Here is a 27192-nt window from a genome sequence, read left to right as displayed (position 1 = left end):
CTGCAAAATCACTAGCCACATGTCCTCAGACAGTACCGGTACAGACAGTTTCTTCCAGTCCTCCTCTTCAGTCCCAGATGGGATGTCCATAAACTAGCTTACCATCTGACAACAGTACCAGTACAGACACCTTCTCTCAGTCCTCCTCTCCAGTCCCAGATGAGATGTCCATAAACTGGCTTACTATCTGATATCTATATTGTCGATGACTTCCTCAAGAAGTGCTCTGATCTTCTTCCAATTGCTAGCACTGAGTACTGAGGTCGAGGATTCTGAGCTAGATAGCCTATCTGGCTGCTTGGTATTGAACTTATCAAGGATTATGGATGGATTAAAAGGCTCAATCCCAGTACTCTTAAAGGCTAAGGTGATAAGATTTGATATAAACATCTTCTGCCAGGCCCTATTGAATAAGCGGAAAAAGTCACGCTTAGTTATAGCCATGAGGCCTTGTGATTGATAGAGTAATTCGGCTAGTTCTTGGCTATAGGTAGCAGATAGAGGTTGGAAGCAGCAGATATCGAGAGGTTGTAAGGAATAAGTGGAATGAGGAGGATAGAGGCATAGGAGGATCTTGTTGTTATTGCAGTAGTCAATGAAGCTCATTGTAAGGTGGGATCCATGGCTGTCGAGCAGGAGCAGCCGATAAGTGTTCCTGGCTTTGGATTGAGTGAACTTATTGAAGAGTTTGATCCATTGGAGGCCTATCTTATCGTTCATCCAGCCATTTGGAGATGAGGTAAAGAAGACTTGATGGATTGAAGGATCAAAATCTTGTAACCATGTATCCTGGATATTACCTGAGATTACCTGATAGATGAGAGCTAGTGGTAGGAAGATCCCATCTACACAGATACAGACAATACTGGTTATCCACTCTTGGTTGCTATCCTGGATAAACTGGCGGATCTTACCCTTCTCAAATTGGGCTTTAGAGAAGATCCTCTTCATTTTTGATAGTATACCAATAAGAAAACCCTTCTTATCCATGTTGTAGATAAGGAATGGTTGAATCTTGTATTGTTCAATCTTGGCCTCCAAAAGCTTGAAATATAATGAGTATTTGAAGGCAGATTTAGCCCATTTTCGGGCTATATCTATATCCTCAACGTACTTGGATACCAGGTCAAATTGATGCTATTTAATAAAGTGATCCATCCAGCACTTTCCAACAGGCTTTTGGGCGATTTCAGCCATGAAATTATGAATCATGGACCTAGTCGGTGGTAGACCTCGCTCAGGTAGCTGATCAATATATCGGATAAGCTCGTGTTCTTGAACAGGCATGAGATGTTGCTGATTTTGGTGTTTCTCTGCATGGGGGTAGGTTATTCCTCACCAACACCTCGACAGCGTCGAGCATTGAACACCAAATTTTTCCGCAGTTTGAGTTAAATTGATCTTTCCTCTATCTTTTTGCGCTTCTAGCACTGCTAGCGTGTCCTCGATAGCCCCCATATTAGTGGAGATAAAGGGTGTTGAAATTCGTGTGTAGAAAGGCTTGGCCGTGCATTACGCGAGGCCGTGCATTACGCGATTAGTCACGGTAAGATAGATCCATCCATGGATCTGACTGCCCATGAATGACCAGTAGTTATCTTCTCTTTTGTGCGCAGCTCCCAGGTTGGCATCGGAAATCCAGTGAGGGTGTGATATCTGCCTTGCTACTTTGTCTCTGCCTGAACCCAAAGACGCTCAGAACTCTCTTCGAATTCAATCTCAACTGCAACTCTAGGCTTACGTAAAGCGTCCTATGCTTCATGGTCGTGATGGCACAAATCCAAAATGGCGGCGAGAAGCTGCATGCGGCATGCGATGAGTGTCGTGCGTTACCATGCGTCGGTTAAGTCATGAGGAGCACTGCAGCTAAGACGTTGCAGGCACCCGCAAACTCAAGTGCAGTCGAGAATTCCCATGCAGTCGCTGCCAGAGGGAAGGAATACACTGCGTCTACTCACCGCAGAAGCAGATGGGTAGACCTAGAAAGAGACGGCGGGAGGAAGCTGATACAGGTGGTACCGATCAATCGAGCAGTGATCTTCTGGATCTTTTCTCATCGCGTTTGGACGAGAACATAGCTCCTGTATTAACTGACTCTGGGCTACCCTACTCCTCCGAACTCATCAACATACCGAGTAGCACGGGCTTGGATAGTGCTCATGGAATCCCCAGTGCAACAGCGTCTAATCAAAATCTTGCCAACCTTACCCCTGAGTCTCTAACAAAGTGAGTACCACCTACACCTTAAACCTAACGCTCATTCACTCAATGCATATAGTTTCGAATTGAATCCTACAATAGACCCCCTACTCTGGAATCCCCAACTCAATCCATCCGACCTCTCTCCCGTCCAACCAGACCAGCCATGCACCACCTGCCTCTCAGTCATGTACCTCACCATGACGGACCTGCAGAACATGACCAGCTTCGCCTTCCCGGCCGTCATCCCACCACAGCGACGCGCCATGCAAGCCGCATTCTCCATGCTGCAATGCCAGCAATGTCCGACAAAGATGTTTACCCTGCTTCAAAGCACATACGCAGTCACCACGCTGCTCTCCGCCATCGCAGAACGCTTCCACAGGATCCTCAAAGCCATTGACGACGAGGCAGAAGCGCTAGAGCAGAGAGGAGAGAAGAAGTCATTCCGGGTCGGCGACAGCAACCCGCTCGTGCAGCATCTCCACACTGGGACGCCGGATTGCCCGTTGGGCTTCCATATCCTGGTGGATGCGAAGGAGTGGAAGTCACTGGCGAAGAAAGTCATCAGGACCGAGGTGGAAGGGGGAGGCAGCAACCCTCTCCCCTTCTCGGCGCTTTTGGAGCAGTTTGAGCAGAGGCAACAAACGATACATACGAGTGACAGGTTGCAGGAGGAGAGGGAGAGTATGTACGGTGGGCGGCATTGCGATCACGCCGGGGAGCCGCTGTGTCAGAAGTTGATCAAGCATGTACGGGTCATGATTGAGAACTTGCAATGGGAGTGAGAGGGTGTGGAGATTTCGGATACCATTCAGGATGTGGTTCACGAAAGTCTAGGAAGCCAGGAATTTACACAGTACCACCAGAGCAACACACGTCGAAGGAAGCAGACAGGCAATCCCAATCGCAGAGAAACCTCACTTGGCAACAAAAAGCGACTTCATCCCACCTCCCCTGAGTCGATCCCAAGTGCTCAACACGGCCCCCCCACTCCAGCTTCGCTTGGAGTTCTGAGGACTGCGCCCATAGGCGTACAGTTGGGCACAGGCACATCCACTTCGGATGAGCGAGAAGGGAAAGGCATGCGGAAGCGAGGAATCCATGGACACTGTGAGATGACTCACTGTCGCATCTCCATATGCAATGTCGGAGTCTCTGAAACGCGGACGGAGCATTCGGTTCTCCGATCTCTCATGGCAAATCAGGTTTGTTCCGAACCGCAGAGTTGCTGGACGACAAAGAAGAACAGAAGAGGACGTCACACGACCCTGTGACGGGCCGGAGAGACGTGCCTCTCCGCGACAAAGGGACCGGATTCCAGATTGCTGAGAGAAATTTATTGGAACCCACACACTCCGAGGCCGTGTGCCCAGGTGGATTGCCAGCACCAAAAGCGGCCTAGCGCAATTGGGACCATGTCCCCGCCTGCAACCTTGGAAAGCTCACCGCTCCTGAATTCCCAGGACGCGCCCTTTGCTCGTCAGGCATCGGGGGGAGGGGTGGGGTTTTGGGGGGGGGGAACCTTGACGAGGTTGGCAGAAAAAGGGCGGAGGATGTCGATGATCAGGATCAGGATCAGAATGCACAGCCTTCATGCCTCGTGTTAGGGACAGTGTCAATATCAGCTGGCGCGCACAGCCGGGCCGGGATGCGCAGTCTGATGTGAACTCAGAACTGCCTGCGCCCTTGAGGCAGGAGAGTGGAGTTTTGTGGAAACGCTGGATATTGTACACAGTACGGAGTACTGTGGTCGTAACCAGTCTGAGAGATGTGGTATCGAGAGAAAGATAATGATGCTCTCCTCCGTGCTGTGTATTGTCATCCGCTCCTTCTCTTCCAAGTGCTCCCTCCAGCGACTTCAACGAGCCTTTTGAAGAGCCATCTCCTCTCTCTCCGTTGAGTTTTGTGAGTCATCCCAACCCTGTCGCCGGCAGGGCGTGTGGTCCCGCAGGTCCAAAAAAGAGGCTAGGCAGGGTGTGTGCGGCCAATGGCATTGGAAAGGGCGCATTTCACGTGCCAAGCTCGACTAGTGCACGCACGTGCGGCTAAAGTCGCGAGTGCTTCTTAAGGCCGGCACATCCGTCGCTGCCTGATCCTTTCTTTTCATCCACCTCGCAAAAACTATCAACGACACAAGACAAGACATCCAACAATATGGCTGTCTTCTAGACTTCCCCCCTTCACCCTGTCGACCTCCCGCCGACACTCTGGATCTCCACCCAACAACCTACCCCCATCTGTCCCATCCACCCTCAGAGTCCTCCCTCGCGGAATCTCTGAACTATAGCCCAGCCTCGCGCAGCTCTAGTTCTCCCCCAAATCCAACTTCCACGAACGACTTTACGTCGCTCACCACGGCTTCTCATCAGCAACCATGGCTCCCTTCACCAGCCCCAGCAGCCTCACGGCAAGCTCAGCAACTCAACAACGCATTCGTCCCGCCTCAGTCGGACTTCGTCCTCTTCGATCAGTCGCAGCCGGCCTCCCAGCGACCGCTTCGTGCACCGAGCGCTCCTCACAGTCAGCCTACGTTTAAAATCCCCCTTGGTTGGCCCAACTCGGCCCCTTCGTCTACAACAAACCTTCCTCGGGTTCGACCACCGGTTCCTCTATTCCCCAGTTCCAACATCCCACAAGTGCCGCAGCTCAACGTTCAGGGACTGCGAAATCCCCGCACCATGGCAGGTAATGACGCTCTCCGCCCCCACGGCGCGGTTCGAGAGCAGAGGCTGACCAGATCCCTAGATCTGCATAGCAACAACTCGTTCGACTCCAACATGGGCGTTGGCCTTGGGCCCGCCTTCCGCAGCGACTTGTCAACCGACATGACGGCGTCGCCTTACACGACTTTCAGCAGCCGTTCATTCTCCTCGGAGACGATGCAAACCGTTTCTCCACAGGAAATCTTCGGGGATTCGCTAGGGTCGGCCCCTCCGTCGACGGCCATGACCAATATCACGACCCCTGACATGAACGAGTCGCCGTTGTTCTACACAGACTCTTACACCACCTCTCCCATGTTCCAGAGCGAGTCTGTACCGACGCAGAACGACTGGTACTCCCTGTTCCCTGAGCAGGAACTGATCCAGCCAGCGAGGCCTTCCCCACCTGCCGCTACCCCGGAGCTAGAGCGAACTGAGAGTTCGGAATCCATGGCTAGGACCAGCTCATCCGACTCTCACGTCATCCTGGACAATCCACTCCACAGGAGGAAGTCGTCTGTCAACGGATCCCCTGTTCCTGGATCCGTGAATAAGTCTCGTCGTCGTCGCGAGGGCCCGCTCCCACCAATCAAGGTGGACCCCAACGACCCCGTGGCCTTGAAGCGAGCTCGCAATACGCTTGCTGCTCGTGAATCCAGGCAGCGGAAGCACGACCACGTCCAGAACCTGGAACGGCAAATCTCGGAACTGACATCGGAACGCGACAAGTGGAAGACGATCGCTTTGTCGTTGGGATACACGGACACGGAATGATATCGATTTGCGCTCCTGCTTGTTGAATGTTGCACCGGAGCTGGTGAAGGGAAACTTTCGCCATGCCTCAAAAAGCACTGATTTCTTGTTATCCTCTCCTCCTGATTCGGTTGCCTCTCACCTCACCCACTATTGGGTGCAGGTTGTTAAAGGGACCATTTTCTTTGCTTTTTCTTCTCCCGGCCGGAGCGTAGTCTCCCTTTGGGTTGATTGACTCCTCCTGGTAACGGACTGTTAGCGATGCGATTTGAGTTTGGTAATGGATGATGTAGGGTTCCTGTCTTTATAGGATCTTTCCTGACACTGGCGGCCGTCTTCTCTCTGAAGGGCTCGCAGACTATGCTTATTATATATTTTGTATTTTTTTTGAATGTCGATGAGTCCCATGCAACGTGATGACTCTTCTGTGTATTGACTCTGTGTATTGACTCTGTGTGAGGTTCCACATTATGACGAGTCGATGTGACTGGTCGGCTTGACTGGTCGGCTTGACTCATGAAGGCTTTCTCTGGTCGGAGCGTGCGAGCGTGTGATGGTGGAAGGTGCCAGTCTCGTTGGGTTCCATTTGGCCCCCCCGAAGTGATTGGTTGGGTGCTTCCTACGGTCCAAATTCGCGTTTGTAGGACAGGAAGATGACCGTAATGGCCCGTGGGCGACGCAATGGTCGAAGGTTTTGGCGTCGACGGATCCGTCAACATAGTAATCGAACAGAAGACGTTAATATCAACCAACCAACCAACCAACCAATTGCAGGCTGGAGAGGTGAAGTGTGAAGTACGAAATGCATATATAATTCATGGGTGCAGCGTGCTAAATCATTATGAGCCACCCTCATAATATAAAAATGTCAAGGCCGAACTGAATAAATACAAGATGATGATGGCCTGCCCGACTCCAGAGCTGCCTCATGATAATCCCCAATCTACCCCATCTACCCCATCTGCGCCTCTTTGTATGTACATAGCAAACACAACCCTCCCCGTCCCCCTCTCTATACCCCTCTCTATATCTCACCTCCCTCCCTATTCCCCCTACAACACAGCCCTCTCCCCTTTACTCACCTCCCTCCCCGTCACCACCCCAAAATACCTCTCCAACGCCTCGGCTGTACCCCCTCCCTCCCTCAACCCAACCACACAACCCACATACCCATCAGGCCTCACAACCACAACCCCACCCCTCTCCTCGCACAGCCCCATCTTCGCATGCGCCGCGGCCTTCGCCTCAGGCACACGCGCATCCCACACATCGTCCGCGTAGACGTGATCCTTGTACGCCGCCAACAAATCCGGCAGGAGCGTGGCGATTTCGATCTGCGCGCGGGGAGCATGGAAGACGGTGCACACCGAGATGAAGGCCGAGTGCGGGTTATGCGGTTCGTGGTACCTATCCTTTTGGGCGAGCGCGCCCGAGTAGCGGAAGGCGTGGTAGAAGCTCTTGGGGTTCGAGAGGGCGGCCGCGAGGTCCCGGAGCGCGGTGCGCGTGCGTTCGGGTTGCCCCGCGAAGATGTACATGCGGTAGGAGCCGTTGAGGGGGATCTCCTGCTCGAGGTGCACCACGTTGGCGTCGACGACGCGCGTGACGGTCGCGGGCGTCATGATGCGGCCCGGCCGCTGGGTCGTGGTTCCCTTGTCTACGGAGAGGAAGAGCGGGTGTTGGGCGGCGTGCGAGGCGGACCAGTTGATGGCGTTGGGCTGGTACGCGACGCCGTAGCCCGAGGTGAATTCGCAGCTGGCCTTGAAAGTCTTGACGAATTCGTTCTCCTCCTGCTGCTGGTGCTGGCCCTGGCCCTGCTGCGACGCATCGGCCACCTCGCCCGCCGAGGGGAGCCGCGAGGAGAAGAGTTTGGCGTATTTGGCGTCGAAGGCGAGGAGGTTTTCGGCGATGAGTTTGCGCTCGGATTCGTACGTCGACAGGAGGCTGCGCGGCGCGAAGCCGGCTTCTACGTGGTGGATTTTCCAGGCGAGGTTGACTGCGTCTAGGAAGGCCGTGTTCATCCCCTGGCCTGCTTTCGGCGAGTGCGTATGGCAGACGTCGCCGCCCATGAAGATGCGCTCGTCGAGCGTGTAGCGCTCCGCGATGCCCTGGCCGATCGGATAGACCGAGTACCATTCCACGCGGTCCCAGGTGATGGAGTAGGGCTTTAGGATGGCCTGGGCGCGGCGCTGCACTTCTTCTGCCGTGGCCGTCCTGCGCGGGTGCCAGTCGGGGTCTGTTGATGAGGCGATTTGGATGTATAAGCGGACCATGTTGTTCTCGCGGGGGATGACCATGATGGAGCCGGCGTCGGAGTGGATGGTGCATTTCATCTGGGAATCTGTCAATTCCGAGACTTTTTGGAAGTGAATGGTCATCTGCACACCTTGATGTCTGGAAAATCCGTCCGCACCACCCCGTCCATGACCCCCCAGACGTGCGCAATGGGGTCCTTGTGCCTGATCTTGATGCCTAGCTGATCCCTCACAAAACTCCTCGCCCCCTCGCCGCTGAACAGATACTTCGCCCTCACCGTCTCGCATAGCGTGCCATCCACGTGCGCCAAGCGTACCTCAACCGGGTAGCTGGGATCCTTGCCATCGTTCTTGAACCCCGTAATTGTCCACGGCCGCTGAACCTGTACGCCGTGTTTCTCGAGGTCCTCGATGAAGACGCGCTCGATAAGGCCCTGGTGCAAGAGCGTAGTGAAGGGGTATCTGGCGTCGATGAATTTGGGGCACGAAGCCCATGTGCCTGTCCTGTGGATGCCCTTGGAATTGGGATCCCAGAAGGCGACCTCGTATACTTTTGCGGGGTCGTGCGCCATGATTTTCCGCTTCAGGCCCATGTTGCGGAGCAGGTCGAGGGAGCGCGGTTGGATGCCGTCGGCGCGGCCGGTGGGAGTGGGTTCAGGTCGGTTGTCAATGTGCTTTATTCGGTAGCCCCAGCGGGCGAGGCAGGTGGAGAGCATCAGGCCCACGGGGCCGGCGCCTATTATTACGATGTCGTACTTGTCCTCCATTTTCCTGTGTGTGATTGTCTATGGAGGATGGAACGCACGAAGAGGACCCCGTGCGAGACGCCCCAGGAGGTGAATTGACAATGAGAAAGATCAGAGAAGACTGGAAGGAAAGGGAAGGGACTACGGGAAGGATATCTGAGCAGAGGGGGTAGAAGAAGCTCGAAGCTCAGCGGAAGAAAATAAGAAGACGTCAGTAGTAGAAACAGATGCCCTCCCGGGCTTGCGGGAGTCCAAACTACTTTAATACTAACAAGAGGTCCATCCTTTGATGCGGAATTGAAGGGAGCACGCGGAGTCTTGGGCCACAACGTCAAGATTCAAAAGACCCTTGTTTGGCAGCCGAAGACATGGTCGGCACCCATTTCGGGTCAGAGTAAGACGCAACGACGCAGCGAGATAGCCCGAGAGACGCTGCCGTGAACCTTGGGAGGGTGCGGGGTTTTGAGGCGGCATTCAGGGCTCGGCAGGCTAGCTGCAAAGGGTTGCCCGGCCCCATTCCACGTGGAGAGGAGCTTGAGGATTGCACGCTTCCCCCTGCTCCATCTATTATGTCAGCTTCTCCCCACACGGGATAGCGTCGGTAGATCTCCGAATCATTTCCAGGAGCTTCTGGACGTGCTGGAGGATCGGGAAGACCTGATGCCAGTAGTTGCAGGATAATACTCTCTTCAGCTCATGTCTGGTGTTTCGGCCGAAGCAACGCCTTTGGATTATCAAGCTTTGCTATCACATTGGTTGTCCTCACTCTCATACCGTTGCAGTATGCCGCAGTGTGACGCAGAGAGTCCTACCTCTTGCCCGACGGCGACCTGGAGGAGAGGAGAGTTGATTATCTGGAGGCACATCAGTCGAGCTCAATCTTGTAGCCCCTTTGAACTCGTCAAACAAAATGGGAATTTGGAGTCTGGGGTATGCTATGCTATCTACTCGGAGCGCCGCTGATGCAAGAACAAAGGAAAAGTCCCCTAAGGGAAGGCAGTCTACCTCTAGAAGGTCAGAAAGCAAAAAAGTACAATGTCTGGGTATCAAATCCGAACCAATGCATCCTCACTGTACCCTCTCACATACCTACCATAACCCAATACTAGCCTCTCCAGAGACTTTCCTCTTCGATCGGCATTGGCGTTCGATCACCCAACCCGCGCAACAACCTCTCTGCCTCCTCCTCTTCGCTAGCGAAACTGTTTAAGCTCGTTGGGGTCGTCATAGGGCTGATTCTGCGTGACAAGCCCGCATCCAAACTCGCCGAAAGCGACGCACCCTCACCATCCCTGCGCCTTTCGCCCGAATCATCGTTTCGCTGCTGCTGCTCAGATTCTCCGGTTGTCTGCTCCGCCCTCTTCTTCGCCCTCATCTTCCGCGCTTCTTCACGCTGCTTGATAAGTTCCTGTTCACGCGCTACAGCGCGCTCTCGCCTTTCTTCCACATCCTTACGCTTGACAACTTTGCTCAGCGCATCCGACGCTTGGATCAGACTATCAATGCTGATAGCATGGTTCGTCATTTGATGATTGATGTAGTGGTAGACGCCAGCCGGGGTATCGCATTGCAGCAGCGCTTTCTCGTTAAGCTTCAGCAGCGCCAGAGCAACCTGGAAGAGGAAGGTTGAGCCGTCGTGCATGCACAGGACGACATCCCAGACGCGGAACAACGCCTCGGCGGAGAGGCAGTCGGTAAAAACGGAAAGGAACCATTGGAAGGTGAGAGCCTCAAGTTCGATCTCCAGCAGGTCGAGGTGGGCGGATAGCTTGGGGAGCAGCTCGACGACGTATTCTCGGAGCACGGTCTGGTCGGCTCGTGAGGTCAGGAGGTGTTGGTCGTAGTATTTCGGAGGGAGAATATTTTCGATCATGGTAGCAAGGACCCAGAAGGCGTCTTCTGCTGTCGGCATGATGAGCAGAAGACACGCAGTGATGAGGTTCATGCCTTGACAGTATCCGACTTCGGGGTTTCGCCGAGAGTATGCGAGCAGAACTTCGTTTAGCTTGTGCACACCCGGCCCTTTGCGGAAGAATATGTTGTCCGTGAGGGTCCGGTTGATATCCATCTGAATCTGAGCCACGATGTTGTCATTGTCGACACCGTTCCTAACCAGGTCGTCGTAATAGCCGGGTATACGTAGAGCAGATGCTCCACTGCACTCGGCCCAGATCTTCGCTCTGTAGGCCACGGGAATGCCGCCAAGGACAAGGCGCCGGAACTCCTGCCATTTCGCACGTCCAACCTTGCCCTTGTTACCAAGACCCGCAATCCCGATGATCTCACCGTCGGCAAGATGAGCCTCCGGCATTGTAATGTGCCTTATGCCTTCTGCCGCAGTGACTGCCTCCCCCTCACGCTTGCGCTCCGCCCGCACCTTCCGGAGAAACTCATTCCACTTGACCGTCTTCTCTCTCTGCAGCGAGTCGTGGAGTTCGGTGAGCTGCTCAAGGAGTGCTTTGACAGGATCCGCCTGCGGGGAGAGAGGGCTAATGGGACTGGCTGCTCCGGAGGGGGAAGCAGTAATGAACTCAGCATTCCCTGAGACAATCCTTGAGGGTGAAGGTTCGGGATTGACGCTCGAGGAAGGCAGAGAGCCACGCTTAGCAACGGTTACTTGGCTGACCTTGGTCGCCGTGGGTTCTGGTTCTGTCTCCATAATGGGAGCAGTAGATGGGGTATGAGAAAGCAGCTCCGTGGGATGAGTTGCCAGCTTGAGGTAATCCTGCCAGGTCTTTGCTGACGGCCCGGAAGCCTGTTCACCGGAGCTCCTGCTGCCCGGTCTGGAGGTCGGATTGGAGAGGAGACCAGTGTCCGAAGGAACTGGTTTCGCGTTTTCATTGGAGTCATCACTGTGGCCCACCTGGTGCAACATCGGTCGACCATTGCTCAAAGATTCAGAATGGCCGCTGGTTTTGTGTTTTGAAAGCGCAGCTGCAGCTTCGCTCTGTCTTTGCTTCCGCCTCTGGTCATATATGAACCCAAATCTGTCGGTTAGGTACTCGTGGCTCGCAGCAAAGTGGTTGTGATGTTGCACAAGCGTGGGAGGCCGGGACTCTTCCGGTAAGATCCTATCCATCTCCACGGGGCCCAGATTGCTGAGTCCACGAGTTGGTTGACCGGGCACACCAGAGGCGCTTTTTGACGCATCGCTAGTAATATTCTTGATTGTTCCATTCGGGCCCAGCGAGGTGCGTCCGGCTCGCCGTTGGGCAAGGTTTGATGCGGAACCTACCGATTGCGCCGTGCGGGTGGAGTCTTTAGACGCAGCACGTTGAGCAGCATTGGAGCCACTGCGATCGCGGCCCCTAACCGCGGTTCCCTTGTCTGCGTTGCGGCTTGCATGTATGTTTCCAGCTACCATCTTCAAAGCCCAAGAAGTTATTGATGTAGAGGATCTTCGTGAAGAGGAGGAAGAGTGGATCTGATCCTCACTTTGAAGCCGGCGAAGCGTAGGAATTGCACCAGATGCTCCATCCGTTGAAGAAGGCGGCAGGAATGTATCGTTACCGAGGGGTTTCCGGGGTTGTCTGGTACCGCTCGAATCTCTGGACGGCGCATCCCCAACACCGCTTGCAAGAGAAGGCGCCCTGCTGCTCTTCCTACTAGTCCCATTCCACAGATAATTCCTCCACGTACTGTGGTTGCTATCCTGCCGCGTGCTGGATGATTGCTGGGCACAGGCATTGTTAATCCGCGACCCATCAGGCAACACGGAGACCTGGTCTTCCATCGCAAGGGCCAATCGTTGATCGATGGGGTCCTCAGGGTGCATACCGGGGAGATTGTATTCGCTCCCTCGCTTTTTCGATTTCAATAAATCGGCATCACCGCCTTTCTGCTGGTCTCTACTAACGTCCAACTCCCGTAGTCGGGTTTCGATGTCCATGGTGGAGACTTCACATTCCTGCAGCATCTTCCTCAAAATCCTTTCTCTTTCCTCTGCCCGCCTCCTCAATGCTGTGATCTGCGCATCCCGCTGTGCCAGATCCCCAGCAAGTTGTTTGACCAAATTGACGGCACCTGCGCGTTCGACCAGTTCGGTGATGTGCTTCTCGCTCAAACAGTGGAGGTTTCCGGGAACCTTGTCCATCTGGGGAGGGGTATCATCGAACAAAGATGTGCGCTCTCTCGTGGGTGTTGCTGATACCAAACTGCCCACAAGCTCTTGTGTGGACTTTGTGATCTTCCTGACTGTCTTGTCCACAGCTCCATTCTTCTGAGCTTCTGGCAGAGGAGCTGCCTTCACTGTATCCGGCGAAGCCGCAGACTGGATGTCTCTATTCTTACTCCCAACATCTCCAGGTGCAAGGGCGTTGCGGAGCCAGCCATTCAATCGCGTTTGCACCGGCGAGGGATCTGGACTCGGGGAGAGAGAGGGAAAGGAGGTCAAGCTTTTCGTATCGGCCGCCGGCGAAGGCGCACGCGCGAGCGAAGCTGTAGAGCTACGTTTCGACGGACGCACGCGAGTTGTGCTGCTCTTCCTGCTGTTGGAGGCCGTTGAGGCATGGGATGCGCTGCGCACGAGATCAACGGGGCCAGACATGGAGGATTCGGCGGCCGCCATGTCCGGCGCGGTAAAATGCAGCTGCAAGACTCAGGGATAGTGTTATGGCGAGCGATGGTTTCCTGTCGGCAATCTCCTGTTGTCAACAGGGAGGGGCTGCACATGTGGGACACGCTGCGTCATGGGCAGTAGCTGTGGCAGATCGCTTTCTCTGCGAGTTTTTCAGGAATCCAGAGCTGCCCGGGGTGGCTGTGGAATATCGTAGTTTGTCAAAGGGCGAAATGAGAGCAGAAACGGCGGGTGTCTGGCGTAGAGCAGCTGGGGGATGGCAGCAAGGGAGAGGCTCGGGCGTGGTCGCGTTTGCCCTGTTGTCGGACGTGGGCCAAGCGATTCGGAACAGCACGCATCCCTGCCAACTGTGGCTGAAGCGTGGCGCATTCAACTCCGCCAGCGGAGGTCTGCAAGCTTGCACCACCAGTCTAAACTCACCTTGCTTGCGGCGACGAGGGATGCCTTGCCTGGAGACCCTCGACGGTTGCTATGCCCGTCACCGACGAGGACGCGGCTCTACAGGCCGTAGCGACACTTGAAGCCCTCTCTAATGAGCAGCAGTCCGCCTTGCAATCAATCAACACCATTTTGCAAGACGGGGAACCTTTTGTTGATGTCCACGAACTGTTCCGGCACTATGATGTGCTGTACTTCCGGGGCCTTCTTTCCAGCCGCGTCGAGGTGCTATGGTCGCCGCGACTGACACTGTAAGCACAAAGCCTCCCAACTCATCTATGGGGCAACAAAGACCGAAGCATGGTGCTGACAGGCGGCGGTAGCTGTGCCGGAATATGTGAGCTCTCGAGGGATCCTGCCACTGGGAAGTATACACGCATTCGTCTCAAGTTGTCTACGCCCCTCCTCCAGTACCGACCGCGTACCGACACCATCAACACCCTACTTCACGAGGCAATCCATGCCTATTTCTTCGTGACAACTTCATGGCAACACTCCCGCGGAGACGACGGGACTGGCCACGGGGCGGGTTTCTTGTTGCTAGCTGATGCAGTCAACAACCATGGGAACTACGAGGTGACCGTATATCACACGTTCCATGATGAAGTGGACAGTTACCGGACGCATGTTTGGCAATGTGACGGTCCTTGCAGGCACCGTCCACCTTACTTTGGCCTGGTCAAGAGAAGCATGAACCGCGCGCCAGCGAAGAGCGACAGTTGGTGGGCGAGTCATGAGGCGGAGTGTGGGGGAACATTTACAAAAATTCAGGAACCGGAACTCACGAAGAAACAACGAAATGCGCTGAGCAAGAAAGAGAGGGCAGGATTGCAGAAGAACAAGCTCGACACATGGATCAAGCAGGGTAACACGCCGTCACAGGTTCGTGGGGTCGAGAGCGGACAGCCGACGGAGAAGTCAGCGTTTGGAACGCCCCGTCTCAAGAGGAAGGCGGATATCATCATAGTCGATAGCCTTGAAGAGGGAAATCCCAAACGACTCAAAGAGGAGTTAGAGGAGAACGTTGCTGTAGAGGGTAACCTTGTTCAATGCCCGATATGTGCGGAGAAAGTAGTAGACTCGAATATAAACGAGCACCTGGATGTGGTGCACTCCCTCTAAATATCGCGTTCGATGTTTGATACCAAGAACGATTCCCAACAGATCTATCGCCTCCCCAGAGTTACATATCTTACAAGGAAACAGAAAAAGCACTGAACGCCCACCTCTGACGCCCAATGCAGACTGTCGGTCCACCTCTAACCTCATGGGCCATTATATCCTGATCTTGTACCCTGGCTCATCCACCGTGATATACTTCTCCGTCCTCCGCTCCTCCCACGCCTTCAAACCCGCCGCCTTCCCGGCCACTATCTTCCTCGCCTGTTCCCTCCACGCATCCCTCTCCTCAATCAAGGTTTCCTCGTCCATCTCGTCAAACAACCGGTTCTCCTTCGTATTCTTATTGACTTCGCCCCATGGCTTAACCTCCTTCGGCTCCTCCGGCCACACAAAGGGCCTCTCCATCTCCACCGTCATATACTTCTCCGCCTCGGGGCGCCAAAAGGTATCATTGTCGTCTGATACGGGCGTGCGCCGCACAGGCATTTGTCGTACGGCCGAGCGAATGGAGAGGGCGCGCACGTTGTAGGCGTGGAAGAGGTAGTCACGGAGATCGAATTTGGAGAAGTTGAGCGGGACTTTGAATTTTGCGAAGTTGGGCGGGAGTTTGTGGCTGCGGACTAGGGCGATGGTGAAGCGGGGTCTGTCAGATTGTGTTAGAGGAAGAATTGACGTTGTTGGGGAGGGGGCCGGACAGGTATATCTCCTTCTTGCCGAATTTGAGGATTTTGACGGCGTTCATGATATTGGATGCCATGGTGACGGATGGCCCGTGAGGACCGGACGCGAAGAGAACGGGATACTGGTATGAATACAAAGATCCGCCGATGTTGAGAGGAGCGAATTGGAGCTTCTAGAGTGTTTGGCGCCGTTTCGTCGAACTGAGGTTCGGTGATGTTTGGCGGATGTTCAATGTTGTCGCAATTCTGGAGTGGCCCGTGCGCGGACTCCTTCCGTCCATAGATCTCAACTCTCCGCACTACTCATCAGAGACTCCCGTTTACTCGCATGCGCTTCCTATCAACACCATTCTCGGATTCAGTGACACTAATGGCAAACCATGTTCACTGCAGCGATGGGTTCACCAACCACCGTAGTTTGCTTCTAGATGGAGGCGCCTGAAAGCACATACCAGGAATGAATGCATGTATATCATTGACCTCCCCTAGATCTATATCTTATTATTCCGTGCTGTTTCCGGGACCGAAAGCACCAGTACATCGCAGCCGCATCTGAATGATACTCTGATCACGCTCTTCTTCCTCGTCCCAGTCTTATAACGGCAACTTGGAGTGGCACCAGTTTCCTGCTACTGGCTACGTGCAATCCCTTTTGCTCCTATTCATCAACTACGGTCTGGTGTCAACAAGTTCCTCTCCGTTCATATCTCTGTGGTTTCTCTCTTATCCCAGTTCCTTATGTCCATCTGATCTTGGCGTCTGTCCAATCCCTATAGAGGAGCAGCGCCTGCGACGCATCGTCTGACTGCATACTTTCCCAGGCCGTCGAGTCTGAAGACGATGCTTGTCAACCTCAAGAGAGATCGCGATGCCGGAGGAGCACTCCAGATGTCTCCATTGGCGGTGACGGCTTCGTTTGCTCTTACTGTCCGCCTGACGCAATTTCCTCACGAGCACACCGCCGCCCGCCTACTTCAACACTTCCATCTCCCGGCTCCCTCTTTCTCCTCGACGCTCTCACATACATACTCTCTCTCAAGCACTCTCACTTATAGTCATTACTCTATTCCTTCTCCCTCAGAGACACTTACACAGCAATCCTCGACATATTCTCCAGTCTAAGCTAGCCTCCTGAGCACGATGCGTCCGACAGAGGACAAATATGCAGGGCGGAAACCCACCCGCATAATCTACCTGCCGCCAGAGCACCGCCCGGATATCACCCCTCATAGTGTTCGGCAATATTGCGACCAATGGACAAAAGAGACGGGTTGTGGAGTCGTCCCCGTCTTCCGTTATCGTAAACTGGAGCGGTTCGAGCTCTTTGGCTCAGGCAGCCAAGTAGATGCCGCCACTCGCTCTGTCAACAAATGGGTTGAGTATGCAAAATCAAAGAGGGGTGGAACACTAGGCTGGCACAAGCTGTCGGCATTCGACGTCAATCGGGGGTATTATGATGAAATCAATGACATGGAGGCAGATCGGAAGCAGATGTTCAGGTCCGCGGTCCCAGAGGGGATGAATCTGCCCTGCAAGGTAACATAATGCTGCGCTCTTGAACGAAGTGCTAATCTCTTATTACATAGGTTACTGTTCCATGGCCAGAGAAGCTCCTGAAAGCGAGCAACACAATTACCCCAAGGGATGCATTTGGAAACAAGCTAGAGAACCTTGACGTTATACGCCAGTCTGACGAGGTTTTTATCACGCTCCTGCCCCAAGGAAATCCGCCCTGGCAGGTCGAGATACAGGGCTTCGCCGAGGCGAACGTTCAAGCTGCGAAGGAGCATTACCTTAACCTGGTCGCTAAGATTGAGAAGAAGGAATTCTCGCAATCTGAGACTACAAACCTGATATTAGACGAGGAGGAAGGAACGCAGGTGGTGTTCCAGCCACCACCTACCTGGTGGCCAGCTAGCTCAGGAATTGTTCCCCGACTAGTGACCTCACTGATGGACGATGCCGGAGAATTCCGCAACAGACCATTACATGCTGTACGGCTTACGCAAGTGGAGGATGAACTCCTTGAAGCTCTAGGCAGTATCCGTTATGAACCTGGGTCATACGACTTCGCTATTCGATTAGGATGTATGGCCCTTCGCGGAGGTTGGAACCAGGACCGCGTGCTTAGATACGGAGTGGCTCTGGCCGACCTTAAGAGGTTTATGGAGGGCACGGTTTCTTGTCAGACCAGGAAATGGTAAGATGACCTCTCCTTTACCCCGCGCTGCTAACAGAAGCAGGCTCTTTGAACATAGTAACGGAGTTCAGGTTCTCCAATCTTTGATGGACCATGATGATACCCTAGAACCTGTGAAGACTGGCGACGGCTTCTTCGGTGTCGCTCCATCCTCTCTCCAGGAAACACGACCAGGATTCAGAGCTACATACGTTATAGAGGATCCCAACCAGCCAAACCCTAGGGACATGATGCCAGTACCCCGCAATCCTGGAAGGCCTCTACCTAGAGCTAGTGCTGCAGGTGCACCCCTACCTTCCACTCGCAACTGTGTTGTGGTACAGGTTGACTGGACCGAGGACGAAGACGGCGGTTTCGAGAAGATGGAGCCGAAGTTTTTCAAGCTGAAAGCAGGCAGCTTGAGTCCTACAGAGCACATGGACATCAATCTCATAGAGCTCGCTGAGTACGTAGGAGCGCTTACTGATGTTGCTATAACTAACATAGCACAGATCTAAGGTTTGGCACTTTGGGCTAGAATCCATGAAAGTCATGCACAAGTCGACCGTATCACCAGTCTTGAAGACGTTCGCCCAAGGGGTGAAACTCCATCCCCAACGTACTGGACAGGATTGCCTAGAAAGATTCGCTTCTTACACGCCGAATCCAAGTGCGCGGATTGTCTATAGCCGCCTTGACAAGGTTTATACCTTTGGCATAACAGGTACTGGGTATCGGGTGGAGTTCACAGCCATGTGGTACCCAAGTCGAGGCACGCCATTATGGGGTCTTTCTGTTCGCCACATAGAGTGGCCACTTCATTTGCAGGAGCTAGAGAATCTCCAGCCAGGTGGTTCCGCACAGTGGAAGATGGATTTGGTGAGGCTGTTCTTCCCAGAGGACGGAGTGACGTCGAAGGAGCAGCAGAAGGGCGACGGAGATAGCCCTCATGGGAACGGAGTCAAACTTCTCTTCGAAAGGTTGATGAAGCTGTCGAGCATCATCAAGGCAGCCACGCCGGAGCCAGCACAGCATGTCCGCACGCTTGGAGATGGCCTTGCCAATCTGAAATTGGTCGATTTAGAAGATTAACGTCCGACTGAGACCGTTGTTCTTCAGCAATCGGATTGTGGGGCAGCACCAACTGGTAGGACCTAACAAGGGATGACGGCAGGGTTTTATTTCCCAACGATTCTCTAGCTTGGGACAGGGCAGATGTCATGAGATCTCGGACGTCATGTGCTGCTTGAAGGAGAAATGGCATCCATAGCTAGAGAATTGAAATATACGATCAAACATGTGCTCTCTGCGTGCAATTGAAGGAGAACCCTGGATGCGCAAGTCCCAACCTCTTATTGTGTCCCAGCTCGAAAGCTATTGCATCCGTGTAGCTTGTCATGGTCTTTTGCTGTGCCTCATATTGCCATCGTGGTGATGTGTCCTTGTTACGGTGGCATGCTCGCTCCATGAGACCCTGAAACCACAATATCTCACTCACACCTCTCGAGCTTCGGCAACCTGCAAAGCAGAGCACTCTCAAGAGCATCTTCAGTGCCATTCAACTTCTTATCCCGCCTTCTTTCCCTTCCCCTCCTGCCCCTCACCCTGCGCACTCAACACCCTCACCCTAATGACCTCTTCCACCATCCTCACATTCCCCGCCTTCCCATTAATCACCAGCTCCAACTCCTTCAAACTCCCCTGCAAATCCTTGACTTTCCTCTCATAGAAATCCTTCGCGTCCTTCGTATTCTTCTCCACGAAGAATCCCGTGCCGATATCAATGAGCACGTTCTCCGCGTCGGTGAGCCGGCCGGGGACGTACAGGGACGACGTGAGGGGCACGAGGAGCGGCTTCTCGAGAGAGGCGGGCGTGACTCCGGTCGAGAGGGAGGTAAGGCAGTCGCGGAATTTGGATTGCGCGGTGCGTAGGGATTGGAACGAGGTGGTGAGGTGTTCGAGTTCGCGGTCGAGTTGGGTTTTGAGGTCTTGGAGTTGGGGCAGGGGGAGAGTGGAGAGGTCGACTGGAGAGGGGATTGTTAGTGGGGTTCATGGAAATCGAGGGTGTGCATGAGGTTGGAAGTGGGGGGACGTACTTTGGTTCCCTTGGGGTGCTTTGGCGGCCATTATTGCAGAGATTGGTGAGCTGATGTTATCATTTAGGAGAGTGGGAGGTGTGGTTGCTTGTTGAAAGGTGCGAGGACCCACGAGCGGGGACGGAAGGTTTTCACGAGGAGCTCGGGAACGCGTCCAAGAGCTTCGAGAGCTTCAGCGCTCATAAGTTAACAACCCTTAACCCAATTGCACTTTGCAATGCCACTGCGTCTCCGCGCAAGGACAGCTACCTCTGCATGGCGCCGTCTACACTCCACACAAAGTCGCACATTTCTCCCCATCGCTGAACACGCAGACAGCAAAGCGCAGAGCTTTGACCCGCTGAGACCGGCAATCTTTCGCAACCGCTTCGGTGACATACCTGCTATATCCAAATGGTTCACACCTCATTCTAGCGAGTCTGGTTTCCATGAGCTCAATGCCTCCTACCTAGAGCCCTATGGCTCGACCCTCGTCCCACTCGAACTCACCCGCTTGCACACCACAGCTCGCGAGGATGCACGCATCTCCTCCTTCGAACGGCTCCAAACGCCGCTCTCCCTGCTCATATCCCATATTACCAGCTCATACGACCCATCGACGCGCCTATACCTCGCTCAATGTCCCCTCGAAGACCTCCCGGCCGAACTACAAAAAGATCTCCCAATGCCAGACCTAGTCTCTCAAATCGGGAAAGGGGATGTGTACGGCTCGAGTCTGTGGATGGGGAAACCTCCGACCATGACGCCGCTGCATAGAGACCCTAATCCCAACCTGTTTGTGCAGCTTGCGGGGAAGAAGATTGTTAGGATGATGAAGTCCAACGCCGGGAGGGACTTGTATATGCGCGTGCGGGCGGGCAGTGGACATGCGAATATGAGGGGTGAGGAGATGATGGTGGGAGATGAGAATGCGAGGCTTGAGACGGCGGTTTGGGGAAAGGAAGGACGGGCGGAGGGGATCCAGGGGTGGGAGGCCGAATTGCAGAGTGGAGACGGATTATATGTCCCGCTGGGTTGGTGGCATTCGGTAAGGGGGGTGGGCTCAGGAGTCAATGGATCGGTAGGTGGTGATTCATGGGATGGATTGATCTTGCGCTGACTGAGCTTGCGCAGGTGAATTGGTGGTTTAGGTAAACTGCCCTGCATGGTTCTCAAGAGGTTGAAGTCGTGGAGAGACAGCGTGTATGCTCCGGAGAACTATTCGTCGAAAAGCGGTGCGCTCAACCTTGGAAAGGCCGTCGTTGCCTCAGTCGCCCTTTCCTCATCTGGACTACCCAAGGGACACGGAACAACTCTCCATACTCAACGTCATCCTTCACCTGCCACCTCACTCCCCGAAGTTCTTCTTCTGCCACGATGGAGTTCGTTCTGCGCTGCAACAACCTCAGATGCCGCCAGCAGCTGCATGATCAAGCGGTAGTAACGACCTGCAGGTAGGTCCATCGATCGTTGCAATACGTCACTAAGAACCTTTCAGCCATGTTTTCTGCACCAACTGCGCTGATAGTACGCGGCTCTCACAACCACCAAGTTCGAAGCGTCACTGCCCGGCATGCGAGACTCTGCTTGCGAATCCCGACGATGTCGTTGTCGCCGGTCTCAACCCCTCCGAAGACTACAAAACGAGTGTGCTGAGCGGACTCAGTCCGACCATTATCATGGAGTGTGCGAGTCGGGGCCTGAGCTTTTATAGCTACCAGGCTTCGCAAGAGATTGTGTATCAAGAGCATCTTGCAAAGAGCTTGACGGACAAATATACGACGCTGAATCAGCAGATGGACCAGCTTATACACGACGCGAACACGCAGATCAAGATGTTGCAGGACAAGTTGCAGAGTACGTGGGGATGAACGGCTACTGTATGTGCAATGTCTGACGCCCGAGCACAGCCATGCAAGCCGAGCAAGCTACACTTGAAGCCAAGAACCACGAGCTGATCGAGGCATTCCGCGAAAAGAGTCGAGCACAACAGCAGCTGCAGAAGCTCTACCAGACCCTGAAAGCCCAAGTCATGGCGTCTCATGTGGCTACCGCTGCCGTTGACGAAGCAGATCATACTCTGCAGAGTGCTCGACCTGATCGATTCGTAGAGAGGCTTCCTGGAGCACGGAGCGGGATAGGGAATTTCAGCCAGCCGAACGTAGACAATCGCCAGGGAGGACACCAGAGATACCATAACAGGAATGGAAGCGGTAGCTCTGGCGGCGGTCGAGTACCTGGTGTTGGTATTGGGCCTGGAGGGGGAAATAACTCTCAAGCTCAGGGCTTCGGGTTGGGCGGCAGGACGTTCACTGGCCGTAAGTGACTTTGATGCCTGGCCTCGCTGCCGTCAGATCTATGCCATCGTGACACATGCTCACAAAATCCAGAATCCGCTGCAACCGGAACTCCCCTCCAGGGTCAGCATCGTAGTCGACTTCCTGTTCTCGGAGGAACGCGTGCAAATGCGTTTGTGGGCACTGATGCAGGTCCAGCGTACCAGCCATCGCCTGCAACGAGGCAGCCCTTGGGTCTCAGGTCGCAGAACATCGGTGGCTTCGGGTTCGAGACGAAAGGCGCGAAAAAGCGTTGACTGGTCAATGTTCGTTGCTGTTGACAAGTGACGGTACGGAGTACGAATATCTTTTTGATGGAGATGGTGCTGAGGTGGCAGGGCGTAGTTGAGGAGGCTGCAAGGTCCAAATGAGGGGGCTGCTGTTGTGAAACCTCGTAAATGGTGATATACCACCTCTTAGATACATGCTCTCGGACGGGAACTTTGGAGATGATTGTAAATGACTGCTGTTCTGATTGTAGGCCTGAACGGTAATGCACTATGATCAAACGACATGTGGAGGCATTGAGATGCTCTGCAAAATAAGGTGCCCGTAGGAGGTAGTAGAAGATTACCACGGGTTCTTATGATGCTTAATATGGCTCCTCCATAATTGATATATGAAGTGAACTGTTTGATTTCAAATAGAAACAGAAGTTAGATACCAATTTATCGAGAGAAATAGTTCATTCATTGCGCAGATAAGAGTACAATCGTCCTACCTGAACGCGTGGTCAAGCGTCCTGGTTAGCTACCATCGACGGCGTGAGCACGAATTCTTTATGATTGATGGGAATTCATGGCAGTAGTGCAGCAAATTCGCAGATTGGAGTTAAGGATTGAGTAACTGGGGGATCAAGGGGCCAGGGGTGCTCCAGAAACAGTTGGCTGTGCATACCGTACGCAGATGCAGGTGCAAGCGAAAGGTTAGTATCGCGGATGCGGGTTGTGAAACTATTGGCCGAATGAGGGAACGGATGGAAGGTTTGCATGGGGTACACAGTTGATGCTTGAGATGATGGTCAAGATGCAGATGTCTTTTGATGCGTTTCAGGTACGGATAGATAGCATCCGTGGCAGGCTCAGAGGGGATAGAATGAGAGGAGAACAGGGCGTGTATTGGGCTTCTTCTAGCAGTCTTCCCTTAACGGAAGAGAGGGCTTGGGAGTTTGGGTTCCGCTGCGACTAGATTGTGCAAGGGGACATGCGGAAGTTCAGTGAGAACCATCGAGATAAGCTTTGCGTTGGGTAGGTTGCGCATGTATTGGGAAGGCCTGCATATGCTTCAGATATGTGTGGCTTGTTCATGCGTCGCTATGGCGGATCTCGGGGCTGAAATCCCGCAGCTGTTGGGTAGACTTAGCTCAGATGTCGAGATCACAAGTATGGCGACGGTGGTCGGAAAGTAGGTATCTCCTCGATGTATGAATAAAGACGCCGATGATGTTTCAGCTGTTGGCGGAGTGGTGTTCAGACAGGCACGTCATGGCCATGGTCTCGTACAAAATGGGGTGCCGAAACTCAACCCAAGTTGAGTCCTGCTCACAAACATCCATAAAGTCTTCCAGGTCTCTCACGGCCCGGAACCACTGTTGGCATAAAGTGGTTGGGCAGCTTCTCACTTTCGAGAATGCATATCATGAGGTGCTGTCAATGAAGGCGTTCAGTGGCGCTGCGGGGAAGCACAGCTAGCGGTAGGCTCATATCAACATGCATGCCATGCAAGCCCTGCATGCTGCTAGCCCGAGCCATTGGGACTATGGGAACTTCACGACTATGTCCCTCCGATGATATAGTACGGATGTGTCAAGGGTCGGATGTTGAGCTATGTGGTGACATGACTTAAACCGTGAAGTGTTGAGGTCTTCTCGCGTACCTCCGAGATGTGAGCTCAGCGTGGCAATATCTGCATGTTGGAAAAGCGAACGGGCCAATCACGAAGTCGGAGTAGTTGATTTTCGGTATAAGGGATGGCTGAAGGCAAATCTATTATCATGACTATGTCGCCACGCATGCAGAAGAATTGTATTCATAAGCAGGACGCTGTGAATAAAGCGTGCAACACGGAATCTGACCAAGACTCTGTACCAAAGTGATGGCGTAATCGTAAGCTTTCATGCTGAGGTTTGCCCTGGATTCATGGTCGAATAGCTGAAGTGTCCGCTGCAAGGAAGCATGTGATGTCGGTAAGCTGCACTGCTCCGACTCTGCCGGTCATCTGATGACTGATAAGCAGGAGGAAGTAAAAGGCATATCTAGGTTGGCCGAGAAGTCTTATAGCTGAGAGACTATGAATTCAGCCCGGCTGAAACCAGAAACTGAAACAAGAAGCTCAGAAGATAAAAGTAAGATAGGCAAACTCGAGAACAACAGTGGGAATATGCTGAAAGGATTCCGAGTCATCCTCTCATTGGATGCATCTTATATGATGATGTTATCATACTTAGCGGTCGCGGGAAGAACTGAATGGACAAGACAGACAAAAGAGCAAAAGGAGAAATTCGGCTTGAACCGAGAAAACAACGCTATGCGTTCCATGCCCCTGGTGAATGCAAAACCGCATTGACGCAGTCAAACCCCTCTCGGATGAAGGAAAAAGAGATGTACATGGTAGTAGTTGTCGGCCGGCTGCATCGTCACACCGAGAACCCCACCAGCGTAAGACGTTCTAGACTGTTCTCACGACGATAAACACCGCCTTTGAAGGCTTCCAGGAGCAGGTACCGTTTTGCTTGACCCGATGAGTACGACTGCGGATCAGACAGGTATGCATCTGGTGGGAATGATGAGCCAGGTCCCGGGGATACAACCTCCGGTTGGGCAGAACCGTGTCTACGCCAATCGGTAGGCTTGCACCAACCGTAGACAACGTCGCTTTATCGAGTCAGGACACCTATTGCCAACGGAGGCGTCTGTGCGCGTTCATCTGATCTCCTTGTGCCGTCGAAGGAGCTAGCCAAGCTTTGACTACTCCCTAGCTCCCGAGGCCATAACATACTCTGTTTCGACTTCCACCTTTTGACGATATCATCGCCTCTTCTCCCAAGCCAGACGCCGGTGACCATGAAGGTTGCCTGTAGTCGGAAAGATGCTCATCATGAGCGGGCTGTGCCTTGGGGGATGCTTTGAATCGTCGCTGACGCTCACTCCGCGGCTCTGTGCTGCTCTCCCCGCTCCTCACCGAACGTGCCAGAGCACCGTACCTAAACCTTTCGAGATCGGATACGCAATCCATCCAAGCCGCGAAACGATGATAGACGACCGCAAGCCCAGAGCTCGCTCCCCTCTGCTCATGACTCGGCTACCGCACAGCCCCATGAGGACGACCTCAATCGAAACATGGTCTCTTCAACGCCCTTAAGACGTCTGGAAGGAGGAAACATCGCAAAGTTTGCACCTGACGCCGATCGGTCCGGCTCCGGGAAAGACAAGGAGAGATGGCTAGCCAGGAAGAAGCATCATGACAAAGAGATATCTTGGGGCAAGAAACACAAACATGGAAATAGAGGAACTCGATGACTACGTGGTGTAACCTTGACGCATGATCCTGTCTCGATTATGCTACAACCCGAAATGTCTGGATAAATGCTGAGGCGATGATGGGACATATTCGAAGGCATGTTTCCAAAGATCATGCGTACAGAAAGACGCTTTTGGGCAACAACTCCATGGAAAGCATGTTATTCGTCTCGAGGCGTCACATTCCGCCGGCGGACCTGAGGCTTTATGGCGTCTTGGCGATCCGGATGTCCTCTGCGATAATGTTTCAAGCGGGCGTCCTTTCGCTTGTACACATTCGTGCAATTTGGCTCTTCACATGGGAACATCTTTCTTATCCCTCCTGCGCCACCATGCTGGATTCTCTTGTGCCTAGCCAAGTTGCCTCTGCGGTATTCACCGGTGAACTGGGCTTTGCAATTCCCCAAATCGCACACCAAGACAGCCGGTGTTTCCGGAGATGAAGCATCTGTTGATGACCTCGACCTTTGGTAAGGCCATGGCAGACTTGCATGAAGTCGTTCAGGTCGTCGGCTATGGTGGTGCGGAGAGATTCTGTTGTTCGGTGAGCGTGGACACCTGTACCAAATGGAGACCAAACCTACATGGACTGCTGAACCGGACTGGCACGAGTTCGACCATCGGGAGCCCCTCCAACCAAGTGGCTGTGGCGACTAGTTTCATAACCTGGGAATGTATGGTGCGGCGGAGCCTCGGGGCTCCCGCCTTGCACTGGCGTTGGCACAGGAGTTCCAGAACCACTGAGGACATACGGAGCATCCGATATGTTGTTCTGTGGTACTGAAGGCGAGACCGTATGTGCATTGGCGTACGAGTTTCCCGGATCCAAACCATTGACCGCGTGGGGTGTGGGACTTTCCCTTGCATTAAGCCATGGTTGAGCATATGTCTGTTGTCCAAGTTCTTCAAATGTCACCCACGGACTTCCATGATGTGGATAGGGGGATAAAACACATGGGTGATTGCCCGAGGCCTCCGACAAATGACCGACTTCATGCTCATTGTTGGGTTGTACGTCCTGCAAATGTGCAGGTCGATTGAAAGGCTCCATGAAGCGGTATGGCTGACCATGAGTGGTGTGCTGCACCTGTTGATGCCAAGCCTGGTTGACATTCGCGTCATGGTAGGGCCATGAGGATGAGGTCCCTCTGACATAGGCAGGCGTTGGAGACGGTGCATTGTTGGTGCTGTCAATCGTCTGCTGTAGGAGGGTATGTGGAGGTGGATGCACGCTTCGACCGTGGGGTAGGGGCATAAAAGTCGCCGCCTGTGACACCTGTGGAAACCGGGAGCGCTGAGCCCCAGCGGCCGCACTTCGGGCATCATCGCCATATCCGTATGGTGAGAGCAGGCCTGTGTCGCTTGCCATGTTGTTGAAACGGGGCAACTTCAGTTTCCTACTGATACCTGGTGGTGTCATCGCTACTTGCGAACCGGTTCGAAGGTAAAGCCTTGTTGTCAGGTCCGCTCTCTCTCTCTTTGCACTCGACCGGCTGGATGCGTAACGATGTTTGGGGTTAAAGAGCTATTGTTTGTTTGGTTCCCAGCGCTAGGGAAGGAACTGATTCGAAATGGTACGACGACAGAATCCCAAAGAGGGGAGGGCAGCGCTG

General features: G+C 53.6%; 13 protein-coding genes across 13 annotated transcripts; 7 read left to right on the top strand and 6 right to left on the bottom strand.

The window, feature by feature from the left end:
- The first annotated feature begins 1592 nt into the window (after nucleotides 1–1592).
- On the top strand, nucleotides 1593–3053 carry EI97DRAFT_236597 (uncharacterized protein). Its single transcript, XM_033794005.1, has 3 exons — nucleotides 1593–1824; nucleotides 1881–2226; nucleotides 2279–3053. The coding sequence occupies exons 1-3, from the start codon at nucleotides 1761–1763 to the stop codon at nucleotides 2985–2987; spliced, it is 1119 nt and encodes a 372-aa protein (XP_033649646.1). The 5' UTR covers nucleotides 1593–1760; the 3' UTR covers nucleotides 2988–3053.
- Nucleotides 3054–4777: 1724 nt separating this feature from the next.
- On the top strand, nucleotides 4778–6070 carry EI97DRAFT_437283 (uncharacterized protein). Its single transcript, XM_033799306.1, has 2 exons — nucleotides 4778–4887; nucleotides 4948–6070. The coding sequence occupies exons 1-2, from the start codon at nucleotides 4881–4883 to the stop codon at nucleotides 5676–5678; spliced, it is 738 nt and encodes a 245-aa protein (XP_033649645.1). The 5' UTR covers nucleotides 4778–4880; the 3' UTR covers nucleotides 5679–6070.
- On the bottom strand, nucleotides 5691–6542 carry EI97DRAFT_236579 (uncharacterized protein). The gene has a single exon (XM_033794004.1). It carries the CDS (start codon nucleotides 6374–6376, stop codon nucleotides 5825–5827), a length of 552 nt encoding a protein of 183 aa, XP_033649644.1. The 5' UTR covers nucleotides 6377–6542; the 3' UTR covers nucleotides 5691–5824.
- A 167-nt stretch (nucleotides 6543–6709) lies between these two features.
- Nucleotides 6710–9081, bottom strand: EI97DRAFT_504517 (uncharacterized protein; the record flags this gene model as incomplete). Its single annotated transcript, XM_033802833.1, has 2 exons — nucleotides 8041–9081; nucleotides 6710–7987 (listed from the first exon to the last, which is right to left on the bottom strand). The coding sequence occupies exons 1-2, from the start codon at nucleotides 8674–8676 to the stop codon at nucleotides 6710–6712; spliced, it is 1914 nt and encodes a 637-aa protein (XP_033649643.1). The 5' UTR covers nucleotides 8677–9081.
- A 470-nt stretch (nucleotides 9082–9551) lies between these two features.
- On the bottom strand, nucleotides 9552–13491 carry EI97DRAFT_437282 (TBC-domain-containing protein). The gene has a single exon (XM_033799305.1). It carries the CDS (start codon nucleotides 13220–13222, stop codon nucleotides 9761–9763), a length of 3462 nt encoding a protein of 1153 aa, XP_033649642.1. The 5' UTR covers nucleotides 13223–13491; the 3' UTR covers nucleotides 9552–9760.
- Nucleotides 13492–13634: 143 nt separating this feature from the next.
- EI97DRAFT_427092 (uncharacterized protein) lies at nucleotides 13635–14793 on the top strand (the record flags this gene model as incomplete). The annotated part of the gene is made up of 2 exons (XM_033797212.1): nucleotides 13635–13920; nucleotides 13993–14793. Exons 1-2 carry the CDS (start codon nucleotides 13703–13705, stop codon nucleotides 14789–14791), a joined length of 1017 nt encoding a protein of 338 aa, XP_033649641.1. The 5' UTR covers nucleotides 13635–13702.
- Nucleotides 14724–15685, bottom strand: EI97DRAFT_407019 (uncharacterized protein). Its single transcript, XM_033796611.1, has 2 exons — nucleotides 15487–15685; nucleotides 14724–15434 (listed from the first exon to the last, which is right to left on the bottom strand). The coding sequence occupies exons 1-2, from the start codon at nucleotides 15546–15548 to the stop codon at nucleotides 14945–14947; spliced, it is 552 nt and encodes a 183-aa protein (XP_033649640.1). The 5' UTR covers nucleotides 15549–15685; the 3' UTR covers nucleotides 14724–14944.
- A 926-nt stretch (nucleotides 15686–16611) lies between these two features.
- On the top strand, nucleotides 16612–18979 carry EI97DRAFT_485524 (uncharacterized protein; the record flags this gene model as incomplete). The annotated part of the gene is made up of 4 exons (XM_033802142.1): nucleotides 16612–17007; nucleotides 17058–17671; nucleotides 17715–18116; nucleotides 18163–18979. The coding sequence occupies 4 exons, from the start codon at nucleotides 16612–16614 to the stop codon at nucleotides 18740–18742; spliced, it is 1992 nt and encodes a 663-aa protein (XP_033649639.1). The 3' UTR covers nucleotides 18743–18979.
- Nucleotides 18809–19860, bottom strand: EI97DRAFT_407013 (c-myc binding protein). Its single transcript, XM_033796610.1, has 2 exons — nucleotides 19747–19860; nucleotides 18809–19674 (listed from the first exon to the last, which is right to left on the bottom strand). The coding sequence occupies exons 1-2, from the start codon at nucleotides 19775–19777 to the stop codon at nucleotides 19217–19219; spliced, it is 489 nt and encodes a 162-aa protein (XP_033649638.1). The 5' UTR covers nucleotides 19778–19860; the 3' UTR covers nucleotides 18809–19216.
- On the top strand, nucleotides 19611–20991 carry EI97DRAFT_236544 (Clavaminate synthase-like protein). Its single transcript, XM_033794003.1, has 2 exons — nucleotides 19611–20806; nucleotides 20860–20991. The coding sequence occupies exons 1-2, from the start codon at nucleotides 19964–19966 to the stop codon at nucleotides 20878–20880; spliced, it is 864 nt and encodes a 287-aa protein (XP_033649637.1). The 5' UTR covers nucleotides 19611–19963; the 3' UTR covers nucleotides 20881–20991.
- A 111-nt stretch (nucleotides 20992–21102) lies between these two features.
- On the top strand, nucleotides 21103–22553 carry EI97DRAFT_407010 (uncharacterized protein; the record flags this gene model as incomplete). The annotated part of the gene is made up of 4 exons (XM_033796609.1): nucleotides 21103–21179; nucleotides 21224–21582; nucleotides 21636–22043; nucleotides 22116–22553. 4 exons carry the CDS (start codon nucleotides 21103–21105, stop codon nucleotides 22316–22318), a joined length of 1047 nt encoding a protein of 348 aa, XP_033649636.1. The 3' UTR covers nucleotides 22319–22553.
- Nucleotides 22554–25538: 2985 nt separating this feature from the next.
- Nucleotides 25539–26090, top strand: EI97DRAFT_236344 (uncharacterized protein). Its single transcript, XM_033794001.1, has one exon. The coding sequence runs from the start codon at nucleotides 25657–25659 to the stop codon at nucleotides 26020–26022; it is 366 nt and encodes a 121-aa protein (XP_033649635.1). The 5' UTR covers nucleotides 25539–25656; the 3' UTR covers nucleotides 26023–26090.
- A 69-nt stretch (nucleotides 26091–26159) lies between these two features.
- EI97DRAFT_462290 (uncharacterized protein) lies at nucleotides 26160–26948 on the bottom strand (the record flags this gene model as incomplete). Its single annotated transcript, XM_033801259.1, has 1 exon — nucleotides 26160–26948. One exon carries the CDS (start codon nucleotides 26946–26948, stop codon nucleotides 26160–26162), a length of 789 nt encoding a protein of 262 aa, XP_033649634.1.
- Between the last annotated feature and the right edge of the window lie 244 nt (nucleotides 26949–27192).

The sequence above is a fragment of the Westerdykella ornata genome (assembly GCF_010094085.1).
Source record: "Westerdykella ornata strain CBS 379.55 unplaced genomic scaffold EI97scaffold_44, whole genome shotgun sequence".
Classification (NCBI taxonomy): Eukaryota; Fungi; Ascomycota; class Dothideomycetes; order Pleosporales; family Sporormiaceae; genus Westerdykella; species Westerdykella ornata.
This window is presented reverse-complemented; position numbering and strand designations above follow the sequence as displayed.

What these genes read in the sequence shown, in the direction of transcription:
- EI97DRAFT_236597 (XM_033794005.1), top strand. Translation starts at nt 1,761, where the DNA reads ATGGTCGTGATGGCACAAATCCAAAATGGCGGCGAGAAGCTGCATGCG. An exon ending in TGCGGCATGCGATGAGTGTC is followed by an intron (nt 1,825 to 1,880) that starts GTGCGTTACCAT and finishes AAGACGTTGCAG; the next exon opens with GCACCCGCAAACTCAAGTGC. An exon ending in ACCCCTGAGTCTCTAACAAA is followed by an intron (nt 2,227 to 2,278) that starts GTGAGTACCACC and finishes CAATGCATATAG; the next exon opens with TTTCGAATTGAATCCTACAA.
- EI97DRAFT_407019 (XM_033796611.1), bottom strand. Translation starts at nt 15,548, where the DNA reads ATGGCATCCAATATCATGAACGCCGTCAAAATCCTCAAATTCGGCAAG. An exon ending in GGCAAGAAGGAGATATACCT is followed by an intron (nt 15,435 to 15,486) that starts GTCCGGCCCCCT and finishes ACAATCTGACAG; the next exon opens with ACCCCGCTTCACCATCGCCC.
- EI97DRAFT_407013 (XM_033796610.1), bottom strand. Translation starts at nt 19,777, where the DNA reads ATGGCCGCCAAAGCACCCCAAGGGAACCAAA. An exon ending in AGCACCCCAAGGGAACCAAA is followed by an intron (nt 19,675 to 19,746) that starts GTACGTCCCCCC and finishes TCCCCTCTCCAG; the next exon opens with TCGACCTCTCCACTCTCCCC.
- EI97DRAFT_236579 (XM_033794004.1), bottom strand. Translation starts at nt 6,376, where the DNA reads ATGTTGACGGATCCGTCGACGCCAAAACCTTCGACCATTGCGTCGCCC.
- EI97DRAFT_236544 (XM_033794003.1), top strand. Translation starts at nt 19,964, where the DNA reads ATGCCACTGCGTCTCCGCGCAAGGACAGCTACCTCTGCATGGCGCCGT. An exon ending in GCTCAGGAGTCAATGGATCG is followed by an intron (nt 20,807 to 20,859) that starts GTAGGTGGTGAT and finishes GAGCTTGCGCAG; the next exon opens with GTGAATTGGTGGTTTAGGTA.
- EI97DRAFT_236344 (XM_033794001.1), top strand. Translation starts at nt 25,657, where the DNA reads ATGATGGGACATATTCGAAGGCATGTTTCCAAAGATCATGCGTACAGA.
- EI97DRAFT_437282 (XM_033799305.1), bottom strand. Translation starts at nt 13,222, where the DNA reads ATGGCGGCCGCCGAATCCTCCATGTCTGGCCCCGTTGATCTCGTGCGC.